This window comes from Gasterosteus aculeatus, chromosome 16 (genome assembly GCF_964276395.1).
Source record: "Gasterosteus aculeatus chromosome 16, fGasAcu3.hap1.1, whole genome shotgun sequence".
NCBI classification, from domain to species: Eukaryota; Metazoa; Chordata; class Actinopteri; order Perciformes; family Gasterosteidae; genus Gasterosteus; species Gasterosteus aculeatus.
In genome coordinates this window covers 2929510-2948538 of record NC_135704.1, presented here as the reverse complement: position 1 = coordinate 2948538, position 19029 = coordinate 2929510, and the positions used below count along the sequence as shown (strand labels likewise).

Here is a 19029-nt window from a genome sequence, read left to right as displayed (position 1 = left end):
GGGGAAATAAGTTGGGCCGATTATAAACTGTCTCTAGTCTTCAGGAGACAGACAGGCCCTGGAGGCAGACACCTCAAATTTTTTGATTCCTTCTTTTTAAGGCCCATCCCTTAAAAAGAAGGAATCAAAAAAATTGAGGTGTCTGCCTCCAGGGCCTGTCAAGCCAAGATGTTTCTTGGCTTCTCTCTTTGGTGAGAGATATTTTGATCCTAATGCCTAGAAAAGAGTCAGGGCCTGAATATCAAATGGGTGAGAAATATAAAACCATTCAGGATGCGTTTTCCTCCAAAACCCTTCGTGGAAGGCGTTCGCGTGGCGGGTCCAGGGAAGAAGAATAGGACCTGTGAAGTGATGCAGGAAGGAGAAACGCGCTTAGTTCATCTATTCCTAACACGAACAGCTCCTTATTTTCTTTGATTGCCTGCTGCTGGAAGTTCACACGTTTTGCTGTAGATTCCCGGTGCAGCTCTTTTGATTGATTCTTCACCTCTCAATCAACACACAAGAGTGAGTCCAGTGAACGGGCTCTATTTCCACACCGGAGGCTTCGAGCTGAGGTTCCACCGAAAGGGGGCGCTGCGATACAAGGCTTTTAAGATGGAAACGATGCTTCTGCTGCAATTGGATGTTAATTGCTGCTATTTATACAAAGGTAGCTTGTAATTAAAATTCCTTATGGAATCAACCGCAGTTCTAAATGACTTTCTGGTTTAGTTTGTAAATGACACTGAGTTTTGTCCCTGAGCAGCTCTGCTGTCACACTGGCACAACTTGTATTTGCTTGATTTTCCAGTAGATATTTATAGATATATACGGCATGTTTCCACTCAGTTTTGACCCAAAAGACGTTTTTGCTTGAAGCAGTGCTATAATTAGTGTGTTGCCATGGCTTACAGGCACCATGCATACCTGTAGGAAAGGATCCAAAGGGATCACATCAAATGGAGTCTGACTGTTTCCATTCACAGGAAGACAGTGTTTGATTGACAGAGGAGGACCTTTAACGGGAGGAGGATTTAGAAACGCGACCGTATTTGTGATGCATCCACGTAAATGCTGATCTCTCAAGTCTTTAAATGATTTAATTTCACACATATATGCAAATAATGGAAATGATCATTTAGGTGTTGATGCTGAATATGGTACAGTGCATTCTATTAAATGTGAAACTCCTTGGATACATTTTAGTGAGAAGCGCTACTAAGACGTGATTTTTGCTCAGCAACATGTTGTACAAATCCCGATTCAGGCATTCATTTTAAATGTCTTGTAGGCAATCCAACCTAAAAGGTTTTCCATTCGCTCAGGTCCTGTTGATGAATGCGCTGCTTTGTATTTCAGCGGATGCACTGTGATTATCAGGGGCATCTGTTTCATTTGTGCTGCCTGCAGTCAGTATGTTAATTAGAACAGTTAACAGTAGGTCGCTTACCGGTTACCTTTACAGCTGGAGCAGGTGGCTATCGATTGTTCATTATCAACAGATAATCCTCTCATCTGCAGATAGGAAACCTTTCTTTTTTTAACATGTACAAAGATATTGATCTGTGACCTTTTGTTCAATGAGGAAATGATGAGCCCAGATCCCTATTGGTCCTCATTATGAATGCTCACTCTAATCCTTGACTCGCTGGAGAGAGGAGTTGAAAGGATTCAACTTTAGGGGGTATGTTATTTTCTAATTTAAATAAGATAGATCCCATCGCTGAGGAATAATGCTGTCCACCATTCCTCTTCACAAAGGATGCTGTTTTGACAGGGAAGGACATTTTCCTCCTTCCTGTGTCCTGCAGGGACAGTCCGATGACCAGGAGAATAATTCCTCCACATGCAGAGAAAAAAGGAACTAAGGAGCTATGTTCAATCAGAAATCTCTCGTGACCTTAAGCAGCACTCTGATTTATTTTCATTCCTGTGCTTCGTGTCTGAGTAAAGAGAAAGTAACAGCGGAAACGAGATGGTGATGGAGTTTCTCTTCCAGTCAGAGGTGTGTGGAAAGTGTTCCACGGCTCAGATATGATAAGAATGCCTGGTCACAGCTGGGGCGCCCTGATATGCTTGAGACCGCATTATACCCGGGGTGACATGGGACCACATTTTCTGTCCTCATATTAATTCACCCTGCTTCAGTATGCCTTGGGCATGAGCTGGAATACTGATTCTCGGCTAAGCATTCTCCGCTCTTTATCTGGTGCTGTGTTTAGAACAGGCAGGCAGATAAACGGAGCACAGCGGTTATTCGCTGAGACCGAATGCTATCAATTTTATCCACGTGCCGGATCTCATACACTCCATTCATTTATTAAAGCCGCACCTCTGCAGCATCTGTCCCAACGTTATCCAGGCTGGAGGACCGACGTGGAGTGCATGCCGTGTCTGTGCACGCTTGTCACTTGCAGTCCAACTCCGTCACACTGGGCAAAGTGGGCGTGCAGCAGGCCCACTGCTGACTCAACAAGTGTACGAGTCCACAGGCGGGAACTTCAATGCCTGTCTGTCACTTTGTAATGGGGAGGTCATACCTCATCTCTCTGTCCTCACGCGTTACTGAAGTTAATTGGAATTCTATCAGAGGGGAACTTAAAAGAGGCAACGACACACACACACACACTAATCCGTCCTTCATTTCATGTCGGGAGAGTTTGACATTTGATGCGCGCTGCAGAGACGGATGGGCTGTGATGGAAGTTCTGTTTGTATTCTGCTAGCCGCAAACATCCCGGCCGCCTCGGCATCCTCGCAATCACCCAATCAATTCTTACATGAATGTTGTTTTACTGTTGCAGATTCCTTTTGCAAAAGGGTTCAGGGTGGACTGGATATAACAGACGGGCTCCCTCGCACACGACAACAACGCTGCCCCTTTATTTCCATGTCCTCGACACAGATCCTCAGCAGGGGAACTTGATACGGTTCTACCTCCTGTTTGAACTTGTAAATGCCACGGAGCAACAACCACGACAACGGTCGATCATGTGTTCACACACCTACACGGACCCCAGCAGAGGTCTGATCAGCCAGCACACGTGTAAAGCTTGCTTATAACAAACACCCTGTGTTCTTGTTACAGCAAAGTTACAGCAAACCTTCAAAGAGACCGGAGCTGAGGTGAATTAAATTCTCTCAATTTGAAGAAAGTCTTTCAATTGATCAGATATTGAGTTTTATCTTGAATCTGAATGTGCAGTTCCAGTTCCTGTGAAAGCTTTGTGGCTCTTACGGAAGTTCAACATGCTCACTGCCACACAAACCTCTCTGTTTTGTATTTGCCTCAATGAAAATATATTAAATGGAGGTGGGTTCCCAATCCACCGAAAAAACAAAAGTCTCGCTTGTGCGTCTGATGTATTTTTTTCAGCGGCTCAAGACCCGTTTTTAGGATTATCCTACAGCTACACGAGATAATGCAGAACAACAGATGACATGAAGCACAGTGGAGGGCTTTCTTTTTTGTGTTTGGGATTTACCGCCTGAGCTGGAAAGAGATCAGATTGTGTTTCTCCCAAACCAGAGCGGCGCGGTTCTCTCCGCAGGATCAACTGGTTCCACGGTGGAGTAAGAGTTTTGGGAGCTTCATATGAGACGTCTCTTTCGTGACGCGCCAAGACCAAACTCATGACGCATGAGTTTGAGGCCTATTCCTGTCCGAGCTGCAGATGTCACTTACCCAAAGCCTGGCTTTCTGTGCCTGATGGTGTCCCTGCCTCCCGACAACGGGAACAGACTTGTCTCCCCCCGACACAAGCGTGCAAAACATGGAACATCAAGCACTGCGGTCACACTGTGTGTCATCGTGTGCTCTCTGAAGATGTCTGACGCCCTCCTGAGGAAAGAGGTCATCAGGATTGACTGTTAGTTTTTGTTGTTTCACAGTTTTGGTGCATCAGGGACTCTGAATCTTGACTTGAATAATTGCTGTAAAAACACTAAATGTCAATGGTGAAAGTGTCTAAGTGTAGGTGTAATGTGTGGACAATGACCTGGGCTGTCGGCATGACTCATCGTGGAGTGAATAGACTCCCAAAAAAGAGGCAGTCAAAATGAGACTTGGCAGCAAGTGGGCAATTTTGTTTCTGAACGGCACCACTAGAACGTGGAGCTGAAGTCCAGTCTTTTGTCTGTGGTCCATTCAGCATGATTATCTCCCTTGCAGAGCTTTAATTACAGTATTGTGAATAGCTTTTCCAGAACCCATCATTTCCTGCACTGTAAGCTTCTTGTTTTGTTCGCACTACAACAGAGGAGCTGAGCTATTGTCAATATATTGATAATAACCATTTTTCAGGAGCGCAACCCGGCAGATGCTTTTGTCCCCGCGTGCACAAAGAGTGAGCGCGGCCACCGATGAAAGCTTAGGGGAGGCAATAGTCCTGATAGATGAAAGAATTGACATTGTGAAGGGGAGACTGTACGAGCTGTAGACGTAAACAACGGAAACAACTTCCCCCTGGTTCTTCACACTCAAACTTTCGGTAAATTCGTTTGGATTCGGAGGCCGCGGTGGAGTTAGAACTTTCTGAGGCTTGTGCCCTGAAGTCCCGGGAGTACGTTGATACGCCAGCTGCCGACTTCTTCATACTTGACTGCAGGTCCACAGGGCTGGGGGGGGGAGGGCTGGAACAGGGCGGCCCTCGGGGGTTTGATTCAGAGCCCCAGCTTCTAAATCAGCGTTCAGTATTGGATGGATGCTCACCATATAAACTCCCTGTTTCCTGTTTGTTTCAAACAAGAATGGAAAAACTTTCCATTGAACCAAATACGACAAAGCTAAATAAAAGGTACTCTACCTTTGCTTCTGTGCACAGAGCGTGTTTACACGTTGATCAACGTACAAACCTCTCTGTTGATAGACTCAACCACGAATTCCACCGTCGGGGGACAGATTGATGTACTCAGAACCCCAGACCCCCCCATTAACGTACCTCTGTTCATCGTCGAACCCTGTGTGTGTTCCTAGGAGCGACTCAGAGAACGCGCGTTGGAGTGTGCGGCTTGTTAACTTGCTAATGGCTGCGTGTTTGCTTTGGTTTATCATAAAAAACATCCCTAACGCCGATTCCTCTTTCAACTCAATTTCATGCTCTCCTGAGCTGATCCTTCATGTCCTGAGGAGGGGAAGATGTGAGCGGATCATCATGTGTTACGCACAAGTGCCTGTGCTGTGTCAGTGGAGGAAAAAACGATGGAAACGTCACTGTCGGGTTTTAGGGGTTCTGCTGCTGTGCAGCAGATTTCACTCCTTCCACGCGCTTGGTTAACAGCATGAACTGAATGTAGCGAGGCAGCAGAGTTGTGCGCTGTGCTAAAAAGCTCCTGCCCACTTATACCAATCAGAATTTGAGGGGAGGTTGATATAAGATTAGTTTCAGCAACATTTTACGTATTTGATGTTTATTTAGTCCTGTGTTGGAAGCTTTCGTTACACTATTGGGTGAATTGACCAGCTGATCTTTCCTTAAAGGTTTGGATAGCATAGTTAGCATAGCATAGTACTTAATTGTGTCCCTCCACCTGCTTGTATTTGTATAAATGACAATTTATTTTATTTTTTTACCTTATAAGTATATTTGATGATTGATTGATCTACTGGGTTGTGCCATTGTTACAAAGATCCATGGCACAGGACAGTATTGTGGCTGGATTGATCATATCGGGCACTATGTGCATCTCTGGGGCGACACAACTCATCTCCACTAGGTTGTTGCATAGATTGCACTGATTCAATGTTCTACTCTCAGAAGCCTCTTTGATTCTCCCCCCCCCCCCCCCCCCCCACATCCACCCACCCAAATTATTTTGGAGAATGATCCCTTTTTGAAATTGCGCAACGCCACTAAGCCGGCTTTTTTAAAGATTTACAAACAGCCCCATTTCCTTGTAATTACGAGCCACTTGAGGACATTAAACTGAGCATCTCTGAGTTTCTACTTCCAAGGACTTCTGGCCATGAGACTAGAGGAACCCGACAAACGCACCAGATTAGAATCCCGCCGCAAGATCTAAAGGTTGCTGCTTTTAAGGGCCTTTCAGTCGGAAGGCAACAACAGCAGTGCTGTTCTCTGGAGCCCTTCATTACCAATAGCTTATCTTAGCTTTTTGCAGCGTTGTGCAGCACAAACCACTTCCTGTCTGAAAGGCGCTTGCCTACAGATACAGATGTTTGTCTCTGTAGACAACACAACAATCTGATGAATGTTTGGGTTTCTTCTCATAATCATCGCCATGTTCTCTTACGCAAGAGTCACCGTTTTGTTTTATGCAAAGAGATTTTTATCTTACCTGTTGGTTCATTCATATAGAACATTAACAGCGCTCTCATCTCAGTGTAGAACATCAGATTGGAATCATGAAACCAACCATTAAACTCTCTGCAAGTAATTATGTTTCCCCAAAATACAAACTATTCCTTTAAGACACTGATAGTTGTGGAAATTCATCACTTTGTCGTCACTCGTCACTTTGTCACTTGTCTGTTACTTGTTCGTTAGTGCACTTTATGCTTAATATTTTTCTTTTTAACTTTTTTAATATTTAAAATTTTTAACTTTATTCCCTTGTTTTATACTAACCCATAGCCTTATTCTACTAACCCATTGCATTAGCATTTCATTCCACTTTATTTTATTACTTGTGCACTGTTGTCTTGTCTGTCTACTGTCGCGCACTAACCGCCAAGACAAATTCCTTGTATGTTTGGCATATTTTGGTAATAAATGTTTCCTGATTCCTGATTCCTGATTCCGGAAAACTGTAAGGCGACTGTGGGTGAGTGGGGAGCACGGTTGCCCTCCAATCAGAGGGTTGTTGGTTCGATCCCAGTCCTGGCTAACCCGCATGTCCATGTGTCCTTGGGCAAGACACTTAACCCAACATTGCTCCTGTAGCTGCGACTACAGTGTGTGGATGGTAGTGATTGATGGCAGGTGTCACTGTGTGTGGTTCTCCTGTCATCAGTGGGTGAATGATATCATGTAGTGTTAAAGCACTTTGAGTTCTCAGAAGACTAGAAAAGCGCTTTACAAGTACAGACCATTTTCCACATGCCTGACATTTTAGTTCAGTTTCCAGTAAAGGCCAAGTAAGAAGCCTTTTTTCTTAATTAAGTAGCAGAGGAAACATTACAGGTGGATGATAAAATGCACGTGTGCATTGTTGTGTTTGCACGTTGTTTCATCTGACATCTTTTGGAGCGCATTAATCTCTGCGCCCTTTGGTAATCTCTCTCAGCCAGCTGGGCTTCCTGACTGAGGCGTGGCAGCTGTTGACCTCTACCATGGTGGCAGATTGAGATTTCTCTCCGTTTGATATTCTCAACAATAGGCCATGCTGAAGCTGCTGCTGTATTTCCTCCGAAACACCACCCGCTGTCTCTCCAGCAAACCCCCTCTCCACTCCCATCGGTGATCAATAGCACTCGTATTCTCCCACAGCTGGCCTCGTCCGCACCGCAGAATGTCTTGCATGGCGTCGATGGCCGCCCGGGCGGGGGGGGGGATTAGCTGGCTAAGTGAGCAGGATGAGCAGAAGATCATCTCTGGGTGAAGCTGGTTGCTTACCTCTGTCCTGTAAGTGGCTTTGGGGGGGGGGGGGGGGGGGGGGGGAGACTTAATAGCTCTAACAGGGGAATGCTTTCTTCTTTAAAAACAGGCAAGTCCAACAACACCTGGATTGGTCCAAACAGGATATGTAAATCACTTGAACTGTGCTTAAAGCTGTGATGATATAGTCTAATTTGCTTTGGCATTGCGTAATCTATTATTACATAATTGTTGTTGTTCTCCAGAAGCCTCGCAGAAGAGGGAGCACAGCTGCCAAGTACCAGCCAGCGCTTATTATACTTTTGATTTAAATCCGATGAGAAGGTTTCATTGTAGAGCACATGGCACATTGCTGATAATCGTGACGCTGCAGCGGGATGATGAATCACCTCTGCATTTCAAAGTCATATCTGTGGCTTATCACTGCCCTATTTAATCAATGTTTCATGGCTGAATGTAAGAAGGATCAACACGTTGTCTGTTTGAAACACTCCCTGCAACGAGCCAAACGATATCCTTTGCGATGCATTCAAATAATAATATATAAAAGTGATTTTCCATCCCATGATACAAGATAAGCTCAGTTTCATGAGATGAGTTACAAAAGAAAATCCATACGAAAGACTACAAATCTGAATCATAGTCACAATACTATAAAAACATGAACAGTTAACATTTATAAAAACTCAACATGGAGGTAATATTTCCCATAAGTCCTGTGGGAAAACTTTTCCAACGTCCGGAGCTTCGATCCGATCGATTTTGGGAGCTGAACAAGAAGTATGTTATGGATGCTAACAGAGTATCACTTCAGTACTGAATCTTAAGAACATGGTTCACTTATGGATTTACGTTTATTTATTTAGGAACGTACAGATGTCAATTCCCAAAGTAATTCACCATGAAATAAAAAATAGGTGTGCCGCGTACACTTTTGACTGAATGAATCCCAGAAGGAATATGATTTGAATGCAAATTGTTCAAATCAAGCTCTAATTGCCTCCATGCTGCTGCTGCTGATCAGCTGGCCACAGAATAACAGCGGACCCCCTGTGGTTCCTGTTGCACACATCTGCCTCCTCTCCCCCACGCTGCACTTACCTCACCGCCTTCTGTCTATCAAGAAGAATAAAATGTACAAGTGTAATTGAATGGAGCAGGTGATGCTTCTCAGCCCCCGTGTGTTTGCAGCAGTAATGTGGACCTGCTTTTGATCAGAGTGGAGGGTGACGTCCAACACTTAAAGCTCCACGTGCTCCTGTGTGGAACGTATACGTCAAAGCCAAACTAGTGAAGAAAAAAAGAACATGGTGCCGCAAGCTTTGTCTCAGAGGCCCTTTTGTCAAAGGAAAAATAAGTCTTTAATACTTCACTTTCCATCAAAACGGTTGATAAATTAAATAATTGATCTTTTACACGTGTTATTTTGGGAAAACATTTATTTTTCATCTATTGTCTGTTTTTTTCACACAATTCCCGCTAAACTACAGTTTAACTGGCAGGATGTTTGACAACCACAGAAGTCTGTGAGTCTGCATTGGTCATTGTGACTGAAGGAAGACCTGAATACGCCGGCTGTACTACCACAGAACCACAAGTACCACACAAGAGGTTTGAATATTTATTCTTTTTTTTTAAAGATTCTGTAACTGGATTTTGCCACCACTGTTCAACGTTGCAAAGTTTGCCGGTGTGTAATAGTGTGTAAATAATTCGAATTATAAAACCTTTTCTGCTCGAGCGGAGCATTTGGTTGGATCCGAGCCAGAACCAACGTCCAACAGGATTATTGTGTACTCCAACGAATATATGAACCCTTCTCAACGTTCAAAGCATCAGAGATTTGGTTACAATCTCCACTCCATGCGTTTGAAAATGCTTCAAACGCGTTTCCAACAAGTTATAAAATATGTCATGCAAATTAGTCCTGAGAATTCGCACAAGCTTTTTTCATTGATGCTAGCAGCTAACATAGAAAACGAGACACCGAATCGAGTGATTCGTATCATTTGCTCAGATAAGTCAGAGCAAAATAACCACCAAGCATCAGGGGCTTTTTCTTTTTGGTGAGATGGGGCCATTGTGTGCACATTGTGTGCACATTGTGTGCACATTGTGTGCACATTGTGTGCACACCACAAGCAATTTTGTCGCCTTCCGCGCAGGTTTTGGGGGTTTTGGAGGGAATTTCTAAGCAAGGCCGTTTTACGTTCTACCCTTTTCATCGTCTGAGTGGCTAAGGGATCAGATTTTCTATCTGGTGTCACACAAAGTAGTTCCAACTTAGGCGTCAGGGAGTTATTTTTGTCTCGTGTGTGCCATTTTCTGAGCAGAGGCCAAAAGCCGGGCGTGAAAGGCGTTTAAATGTCCCGTGCCTCAGTCCGATGTGTGTCTCCTGGTAATCAGGGAATGCAGGAGTGCGACTCATCAGACCACCTGTTGCACATTGGTCATCAGCCCCCGTGTGATCTGTGAGAGACGCTCATTTGCAGCCAGGCAACGTCTTCACGGCTCATCTGACGCTCATGCCAATAAACCTGGACTCAAGAGAATTAGTCCACTGAGCGAAAAGATCCTGCAACAGAGTCAACAGGCACATTAATAAATAACAGGATTTAACACGGCTCTCCGCACGGCAGCCCCTCAAAGTAAGAGGGAAATACAAATTGGCAAACATATTTTCGGTGCTGTTAAACCGTTCACATCCCTCCATCTCATCTAATCCATCAGTGGAAATGATGATGGAGGAGCTGCAACAAACCACTCCGCCTGCTCCACGGAGGTGTTTTTCCTTATTCCTGCTCCCAATTCACAGGACTATGAGCATCACATCTCAGATTAAAGTTGTGGCACTACACTTTTGGCTGCTTGTAAAAACACAACCGTGCATTAGTGAGGCCTTCAGGTAGTCGTCAGGTGTCCAGCTGTCAGGGACCCAAAAGAGTCAATCAATACACAAGTGGTACAGCTTATTTATCAATTATTTGAATCATTTCTGTTGCAGGAATTGAATGTATTGTACATCTTTTACATTGTTCATTCTGTACACGTGGCATCCATTGTGTCCATCCCGGGAGGGGGATCCTCCTCTGACGTTCTCCCTCAGGTTTCTTCCCTTTTCTCCCCATGGAAGGCTTGTTCATTTGTTGGGGAGGTTTTCCTGTGCCGATGTGAGGGTTTCATGACAGAGGATGTCGCATGTGTACAGACTGTAAAGCCCTCTGAGGCAAATGTGTAATTTGTGATTTTGGCCAATGGCACAAGGCCTTTCTAGCATTAAAACAACTCCACGGAATCTTGCCAGAAATGCAGCCTTGAGGTTAAAGCTTCCTTGGCAGAACCTTTCTGCATCTCCATCATTAACCATGTGGAATTTTAATTTACAGATTTGCACTTCTGTCTATGACAACAATTCACAGGCACAAGACGGATCTTACATCTGTAACTGATGTAAGCCGTGTCATATATGTTAATTGTTCACACAAAAGGAGACCCTTGTGTGCCATGTGGAAGAAATAAAAGCTGTCTGGGGTGAAGGAAGTTTATTCATCCTAGTTATCCAATGGAGCTGGAACCTGGGAGCGTGTCCCGTAGAGGAGGTGGACAGCTGTTGGACGAGAGCCCAGCAGATGTTATCTAACACGCGATTAAGGCCGATCTCCACAGCTGGATCATCGATTCTCTGTCCTCGTTCCTCCATCAGATGTAGCTCCTCAGAGACAACTGTTGTTTTAGTGTTGCCTGAACAAATTTTTCTCTTTGTTTTCTCCTCCAGCTCTTGCTTTGAATTTGATATGACAGACATTTCTTCTTTTCTATCTGAGCGCCTCTGTGGTGTTTGTATCACTGAGAGGGCAGTTGTCATTTTAAGCCTCATATCCTCTCACTGCTTTCCTTGTTTTTATCTATTAATGTTGCCAGAACACATTTTAGTTTCAAGTCTTGACTAATGCCAATTCTAGATGACATTAGAGCAACATAGTACAAAACAAACTGATAAGATGTTCAACAACGCTTTTCGGTACGCTGTCCTTTTCATTCAGAATCATTAAAAAACAAAAGGCAAACGCTGAAATAAAAGGGATGCAGCGGGAGAACAGTGAGACAAATTGTCCCTTTTCACTGGGTTCAGATGTGACTGCACGGCGCTGTTTAGAATATCCAGAAGTCCCTCGTGACTTTGTGGGTCGAGTGTTCTCATCGCAGAGGTCACTAATTGAGGTGTACGGTGCATTTATTTAGGGCCACAATTAATCTTTTTGAATGTAGTGATTGTTTTAGGGAATTTCTACCCTCAGCATTCTGCCCAAAAGAAATGTGCAAAGCAGCCAAACGGCAGCCCTTAATAACTTGATGCTTCAGAGTGCAGCCATCGCATGGAAATCAAACCTGTCTGTCTGATACTAGAAGACTGAAATTATAACATGACTAAAAGTAATTGCAATCAATGCCAAGGGGGCGGGAATGGGCTATGCTGGAGTTTCCAGTCGTATGCTACACTATGCTAAGCTAACCAGCAGTCGCGGTGTGTTGAAATGTGCTGCTGCGTCCCCAGAACTCCACCACATTCTGCTCCCTCTTCTGTCCAAAGTAATGTGCACATTGAAACGTTCTTCAAGCTTGTTTCTGAAGTGACCAATGAAACTGAGATGTACTGCACCCTGCGGGTCTGTCTCCTCAACACAGAAAGGCTGATTCACCAAACAGAACCAGATGTGGAACACATCTGGAGACCACAGCGACCAAAACCAACTGGCCTGGATTCGTGTGAGAGGCCCTGTGAACGGGATCCACACTCGTGCAGAACACGTTTGACATCTTACTGCCTCATTGGCACTCAGAGATCTTAAGTTACGTTTACTTACTAGTAAGAGTTGTTTTATTTTCAAACGTATTGAAGTAAATCTTTAATATGAAATATACTTAGCCTCCGATAGTTGCCGTTACTCAAAAGAATCAGTAATATTTACATACTACTAAAAGCTAGGTAAGAATTTGCACTCAAGTTGACATACTTAACTTCAGGCTTACAAAACAGCTTAACTGGGAAAGTGTTAACGAGTGACAGACACATAAAGGATAGAATCCTGTCTAAATCAGTGCTGCCAATACAATATATAAGAACAAAAAACTTTCAAACTATAGGACATCAATTTTCAAAGTCTGTGAGGAGATTAAATAGATAAAATGTTCAATGAAATATAAACCCACTTTTATCCCTTTTAACGCATCACTTGATTTTTGAATGGTGAACTTTGCTGTCAAGTTGTACAATCTCTACACTTATTTACTTATTAACTTAAATTCATATTTGGTATGAATGATCAAATCAAAATGAGGATGCATAATTACTAACGAACACCAAGTAACCCATTCATAAAATGTGATATTTTAAAGTAAAAGTCCTCACATAATATTTAGTAGATTACACAAAAATAGTATTATTATGTAAATATACAAAGTGAAAAAGTCATTTTCTTCAGTGCACGATAAAGTATTTTATTCAACACATAATGGCTTTTATTTGTATGATACATCCATCCTCATGTAGAAGCAAAGACTCACATATAGCATTTAAAAACCTGCACAACGTGAAGCAGATAACAAATGTATTTCCTGCTTAAAACGCCATTTCGTTGGACACCCGGAACACACAGAGCACTGGAAGGCCTCCGTGTGAGACGAGTGGCCTCAGTGCACCGAGCAGCTGTGGAAAGAACATTTTCTATTTGATGACAGTAATTTAAAAGCGCCGGCATGCAAGGTGAGATGTCTAATGGCCATGTGAGTGGATGGAGCCGCATATCAGCTCAGGTGATCAGGGAACATTACTGCAGTAAGTCTCACAAAGGAGTCTAAAGAAAACGCACATTAGAAAGTCAAAGGCTCACCTACTGCTTTTCTCCCTTATCTTGTCTGATATTTTATTTATTTCATTTTGGTCCTTCATTTCAACACACCGGGGCCACAGTTAATGAATCTTTTTCTGCTTTGCCTGAAGTGTCCGAATCACAATATCACTGCTGCTGCTAATGTAATTCCCATCAAAGCTGGAAAGCTCCCAATCATGCAAAGCGCTCAGTGTAACAGGCAGGCAGCCACGCGCCCGGGGAGAGTTGCATATGAACTGTGTCCGTCTTCTATTATGTTCAACTCAAGCTCCTCTGTGCCTTCTTGTGGTCCAACTGCAGATAATATTTACATTATACAACAATACTGGTGCTGAATTCCAGGACTGTGAAACTTCCTCCACCCAAATATCACAATCATTTATGCTGATAGATTGTATGTTTTATATGTTCATGTGGTGTTATGGTGTGTGTATGCTGTTGAAGCCTACTTTGAGTTTTTAACTCATAAATAGTCAGAGGTCATTTCCTTTTTCCCAGCATGCCCCCCGTGTGCCCGTCATGTTACCTTAATGTTCCCCTGGATGCCCCTGAGCCGTCACTCAAGTGTGACGTGGGAGGGATGCAAGTACACAGCGTGATGAAGTGTTATTTTACCACAAAACATCCAAGTGTACCTTTAACCTTTAACCGTCAAAGCAGATTGTGATCTAAACTGAAAAGATTTTTCTCATGGATCATCTGATTGCATCAAAGTGAGAGCGATCCTCTCATAAGCACGGACTGATTTACATCCCCCCGCTCAGCCCGCCTTGAAGTCCAGTTTAAAATGTATTCCTGACTCAGAATTACATCATAGAGTAATGACGCCTTTGGACCGGAGTTACTGTTGTGATGTGCTAATGAAGGCGGCTTTGATCCCGAACAAGATGGAATTCAGACATTGCCGCCCTGCAGCAGCGGGATTTCAGGCAACTGTCGCTAACTCATTTGTGTTCACTATCTTGTTCTGTGAATTGTAAAAGCAGTTATTATTATTTCTACTTCCTACAATTCAATAAGAGTCATAATTGTTGTTCTGTTGTTTTTTTTTTTTTTCACAATGCTTCTCAAAACAAATGGCAGGTCAATGAGGGGTTACATTGAAATGACCTTCATGAATCCGTGACTGGGTTATAAATACATGAGTGTGAACACTGAAGAAACAGCTGGATCCCAGCCTGAATGTAAAGAATCCTATAAATGCAGTAATCTCTCGTTTGTGCCTCTCATCATTACATTTTAATCACAGATAATTAATCCTGCTCCTTCCAAACCAGATGGAATGTACTCATTTCTACGAGTGCACAGCGGGATTACATCTGCATGTGTCGCAACAGCTTGAGGGATGTTGCTCAGCGAGAAACGGCAGCCTTCGCTGCACACGTTGGAGTGGGCAGAGGCATGATGGGGGGGGGGGTCCCCTGCATTTAGTCCACCGAACGTCGGTTTATTTCAATACATTTCAATGAAGCATCAAGGTCTGCTCTGCTGGCGGTGTGTCGCCCGTGTCCATTGTTTAGACTGCCACACGATTTTGTGGGTTCAACTCAAAGAGGCCACCATCAAATCTGAGCTTTTTTTGCTGAAAACACTGAAAACACGTGATAGAGCCAACTTTAAATAACAATGCATTTGTGCAATTGTGCATTATGAACTTGCCAGAGGAGCTTGATCTTGCACAAATAGCTATGATGGGACTTTATCTCTAGACTCAAAGCTCATGTCCATTTCAAACCATTGAGACGGGCTGCTTCTTATGGAAACCAGATATTTTGATATTGCATTGAAAGCAGCTATTACTAAAAACACAAAATATGGCTCTGCACTGGAAGCGTCCCATCGAGCATCGCAGCACCAGGACCCTGAAACGGAGGAATCTAAATGGAATCAAACCATCGTGACAGCATATTTTACCCCTGTGCTCTGACGTGCCAATCGAATCGTCGCCCTGAATGATTGGAGTGAACTCCTTTTGAATCTGTGTGTCCACAACGATCCCCAAACTGATCCCCATCACAAGGCTCTACCTCCAAAAAACCACTTTCAAGGCCAAATTAAACCAGACCGACATAAAACCCGAGGACTGTCCCACTAAAAGGATGTCCCTAGATCCCTGCCGGGGCTTACATCACTGCCCCTGGTCCGTGAACCACTTCCCCACCCATGGCTCTAAAGGAAAGGCCTCTTTGTCGTGTGGATGAAACATAATCCAGCGCTGGCTGTACACCGGGCATAACGCTGCTCTTGCAACAAGAGGTGCACCAAATCCCCTCTGCATTCAGTCGGCCTGGCAGACCCGTGTGCAGCTGGACCCTTTCATTATCGACACTTGAAATGATAATGACATCATGTGTTTGCAGCTGCAACATTTGCATCAGCGCTGAATTTGTGTGACAAAAACACAGATAAGTATTTCTCCTACAGTAATTACATGCAAGACTACACTCAAGCGTGGAGGTTTTCCTGCCTGTGTGAGCTGAATGGATGTGGTTTGAGGGATTTGAGGGGCTGCTGGGGCAGCAGATTTTGTTGAGCTGGCAGCCGTCAGTGCCGTGCGGGCTGCGGGCATCTGACTCTTTGAATCCCCACTGAGCAAAGTTGAAAAGGTCATGGGTGCCGACAATAGTCAAGTACAAGATTTTATTTCACCTGCAGAGTTTTTTTTTTTTAACAAACACAACTCTACCGAGCAAGCAGATACACGTACAGTCATGTCAGTGACAGAACACGGATGGATGCATGAGAAGATGATACAAGACATGTGATCGAGGACACAACTTACAATGGCACTGAATACTGATAGCTGCTCCTTCTTGCACTCTGCTCAACTCCCACAGCACCGAGTCACACTTGACTGAACATTCATATCCAGTCCTGTGAGATGACGGCAAGTTGGTTGCGTTTGTTTCCTGCTTGCTGTGGGTCTTTTGGGCTCAAACGATGAGCGTCCAAATCACAATCCTCACTCGTTTGTGTGGATTCTTTTAGTGGCATTTTGTGTCTCTGGCTTAAACAAAAAGAAGAAGGAAACAGAAGAGGCAATGCTGCCATTGATAGAGTAATGGAGCAAGACGCAGTGGCCACAGCAAACGCATATTAAAAAGACATTCCCCGCTAGATTACGACACGTCGATTTACATCAACTCGAGCTGCTGCTTAATCCCGACAGAAGACATATTCGGTGTAGCTCGTCCAGATCTTGTCCTCGTTTGGGTCGTTGCTGGTGTAGGCGCAGGTGCCCGTGGAGCTGCAGGCCACCATGTGGAAGCCCACCTCTGTCAGCTTGTCGAACGCCTGCTCTAGGAAATTATACTTGAGGTAGTAGCGGGACGTGTACCTCTCCGGGGGCCTGTCCGGGTCTCTGCTCTCGTTCAGCGTGTCCCCGAACACCTCTTTGGCCAGGGCCGTCTTCCCGCACACCGTGATGCGCGCCACCCTGCGGAATTTGGCGTCGGTCTGGATGTCCCTGCCGATGGTGTAGGAGCCGCGGTAACCTATCGTGATGTAGCCCGACTTCCTGGAGTCCAGAGACGGGGAGCGCGTCGCCCCGGCGACCGACACGGCGCGTAAAGTCTCGGCGGCGGCGCCGGAGGGGCCGCTCTGCTGCGCGCCGTCCTCCGGGTCGCTGTGGCCGATCTCCTCGCCGATGGAGTTGTCCTTGCTCACGCGGGGACTGAGTTGCTTGGCGAGGTCCCGCAGCTGGAAGAAGTCGGCTTCCCTCTGCAGGCGACTCTTCTCCGGGAAGTAGTCCGGCAGGACCAGGTTCAGGTCGCGCAGGTAATCTAGGATGTAGCGGAACAAGAACCCGTCCCTGTCCAAGAAGAAGCGCCCTTTGCTGTCCCTCGCCAAATCCTTGGGGGACTTCTTGCTGAACATGTTCCACAGCAGAGAGTCCGGGACCGCGATTAGCGTCTTGTGCCGTGTGACGTACACCTGTCCGCCGACGTTCAGCTCGATGATCTCCGAGAACGGGGAGCCGGAGTCGGCGCAGTTGGGCACCGCGCGCTCCGTGTCGGCCAGTGCCATCTTCTGCGAGGATGGAGCGCGGGGGTCAGTGGGAACACTGAGCAGCCGCCTGCCAGCGGCGTGTTTATCAAGCCTTGGCTTTTACCACGTGCGCGAGTGCGCGTGGGCGATGCGGGGTTCGACTGTAAAATTAGCATTTAACCATAACATGTCTTTGGCCCCCAAAAATGTGCACGCAAGCGGTCCCGCGTGTCACAGCGCGTGCACGGCCCTCTCCCTCTATTTATTTGTGTGTGCACGTGTGTGAGAGACAGAAAGACACGTGTGCGCCACTTGGAGCACATAGTTGTGTGTCATTGGTTGTGTGTGGTTTAAATGTTAACGCTCCTTCGGGTGACAACGGAATCAATTCATCTAATCGGGAGGATTGTTTTTCAGCCCCCGTCAGTTATTCCACCACCGAATCAATACATATGGAAAGAGCGACACCTATTGCACCTGGATGGAACTGCAGCGCACGCACGCACACACACACACACACACACATAAATGTTAAGATGTTCGTGTTGGAATCAAGAGGACGATGCAACGACTTCTGCATCACACGGATTCCCGTCCAGAGGAAGTGACACCAGCCACATCAACAGTCAGCCTAGTCTAACCCTAGTCTAACCCTAATCTAACCCTAGTCTAACCCTAGTCTAACCCTAGTCTAACCCTAGTCTAACCCTAATCTAACCCTAGTCTAACCCTAGTCTAACCCTAATCTAACCCTAATCCTACCCTAATGTAACCTTTCTCTTTCACTTCTCGAGTCTTAACCCTAGAAGGGGTTGAGAGCAAAGATGCGTTCTCATTAGGACGCTGTGTGGACACAGGACAGTGTTTCTAAATAAACTGGGACAGCATTTAGACACAGTTAAATATACATTTATTTAAAAATACCACATATTCATGTCTAATACAAATCACATTTCAAAGCATTTATTCATACTTCATTTAATAGATGGTTATGCATTTGGTTTATCGTTGTATTTTAGCAGCTATTTAATGTTCAAAGTGATTGAACTTATGGACAGTTACTTTTACTACACTTAATGATCAATTGTTAAATCATTCAGCTTTTCCCCATTCAAGTAGTGTGAATTTTAACTTGACCAAACCAACATAAATACTGACAGATTGCATTAATAGACAAATGTAGTGCAATTAGAAAATGTCCTAGTTTATATCAATTCACGGTCCTTCTGTGAGCCTGACGGCTGGTGTCAAAGGTTACGGTAGTTCCTCAGATGACGACTCATTTCCCCATTGCAGAGGGCTGAATTTCCAATATTTGTCATCTCGGGAGCCGACAGCAGAGGATCTGCTCTCACCAAGTCACTCCATTAAAACGAAATAAAGTCACCTTCACACTTCACACAGGACTAAATACAGCCCATATGAATACAGCAGAGATTTACTATAATGATTTATTTTATGTTTGTAACATGCAGAACTACTCTTCATCTTTTAATCACTCTACTAATCATCAAAAACGACCATTATTGGAGTTTAGCTTTGGAGGTAAAAACCTAGAGAATGAGGAAATTTGCCAATACGTTCAAAATGAGGAAAAGCCGATGGCAGAAGAC

At 44.7% G+C, this 19029-nt stretch overlaps 1 protein-coding gene across 1 annotated transcript; it reads right to left on the bottom strand.

Moving 5' to 3' along the window:
- Positions 1-13011: 13011 nt before the first annotated feature.
- kctd12.1 (potassium channel tetramerisation domain containing 12.1) lies at positions 13012-17855 on the bottom strand. The gene has a single exon (XM_040201300.2). It carries the CDS (start codon positions 17453-17455, stop codon positions 16586-16588), a length of 870 nt encoding a protein of 289 aa, XP_040057234.2. The 5' UTR covers positions 17456-17855; the 3' UTR covers positions 13012-16585.
- Positions 17856-19029: the final 1174 nt, after the last annotated feature.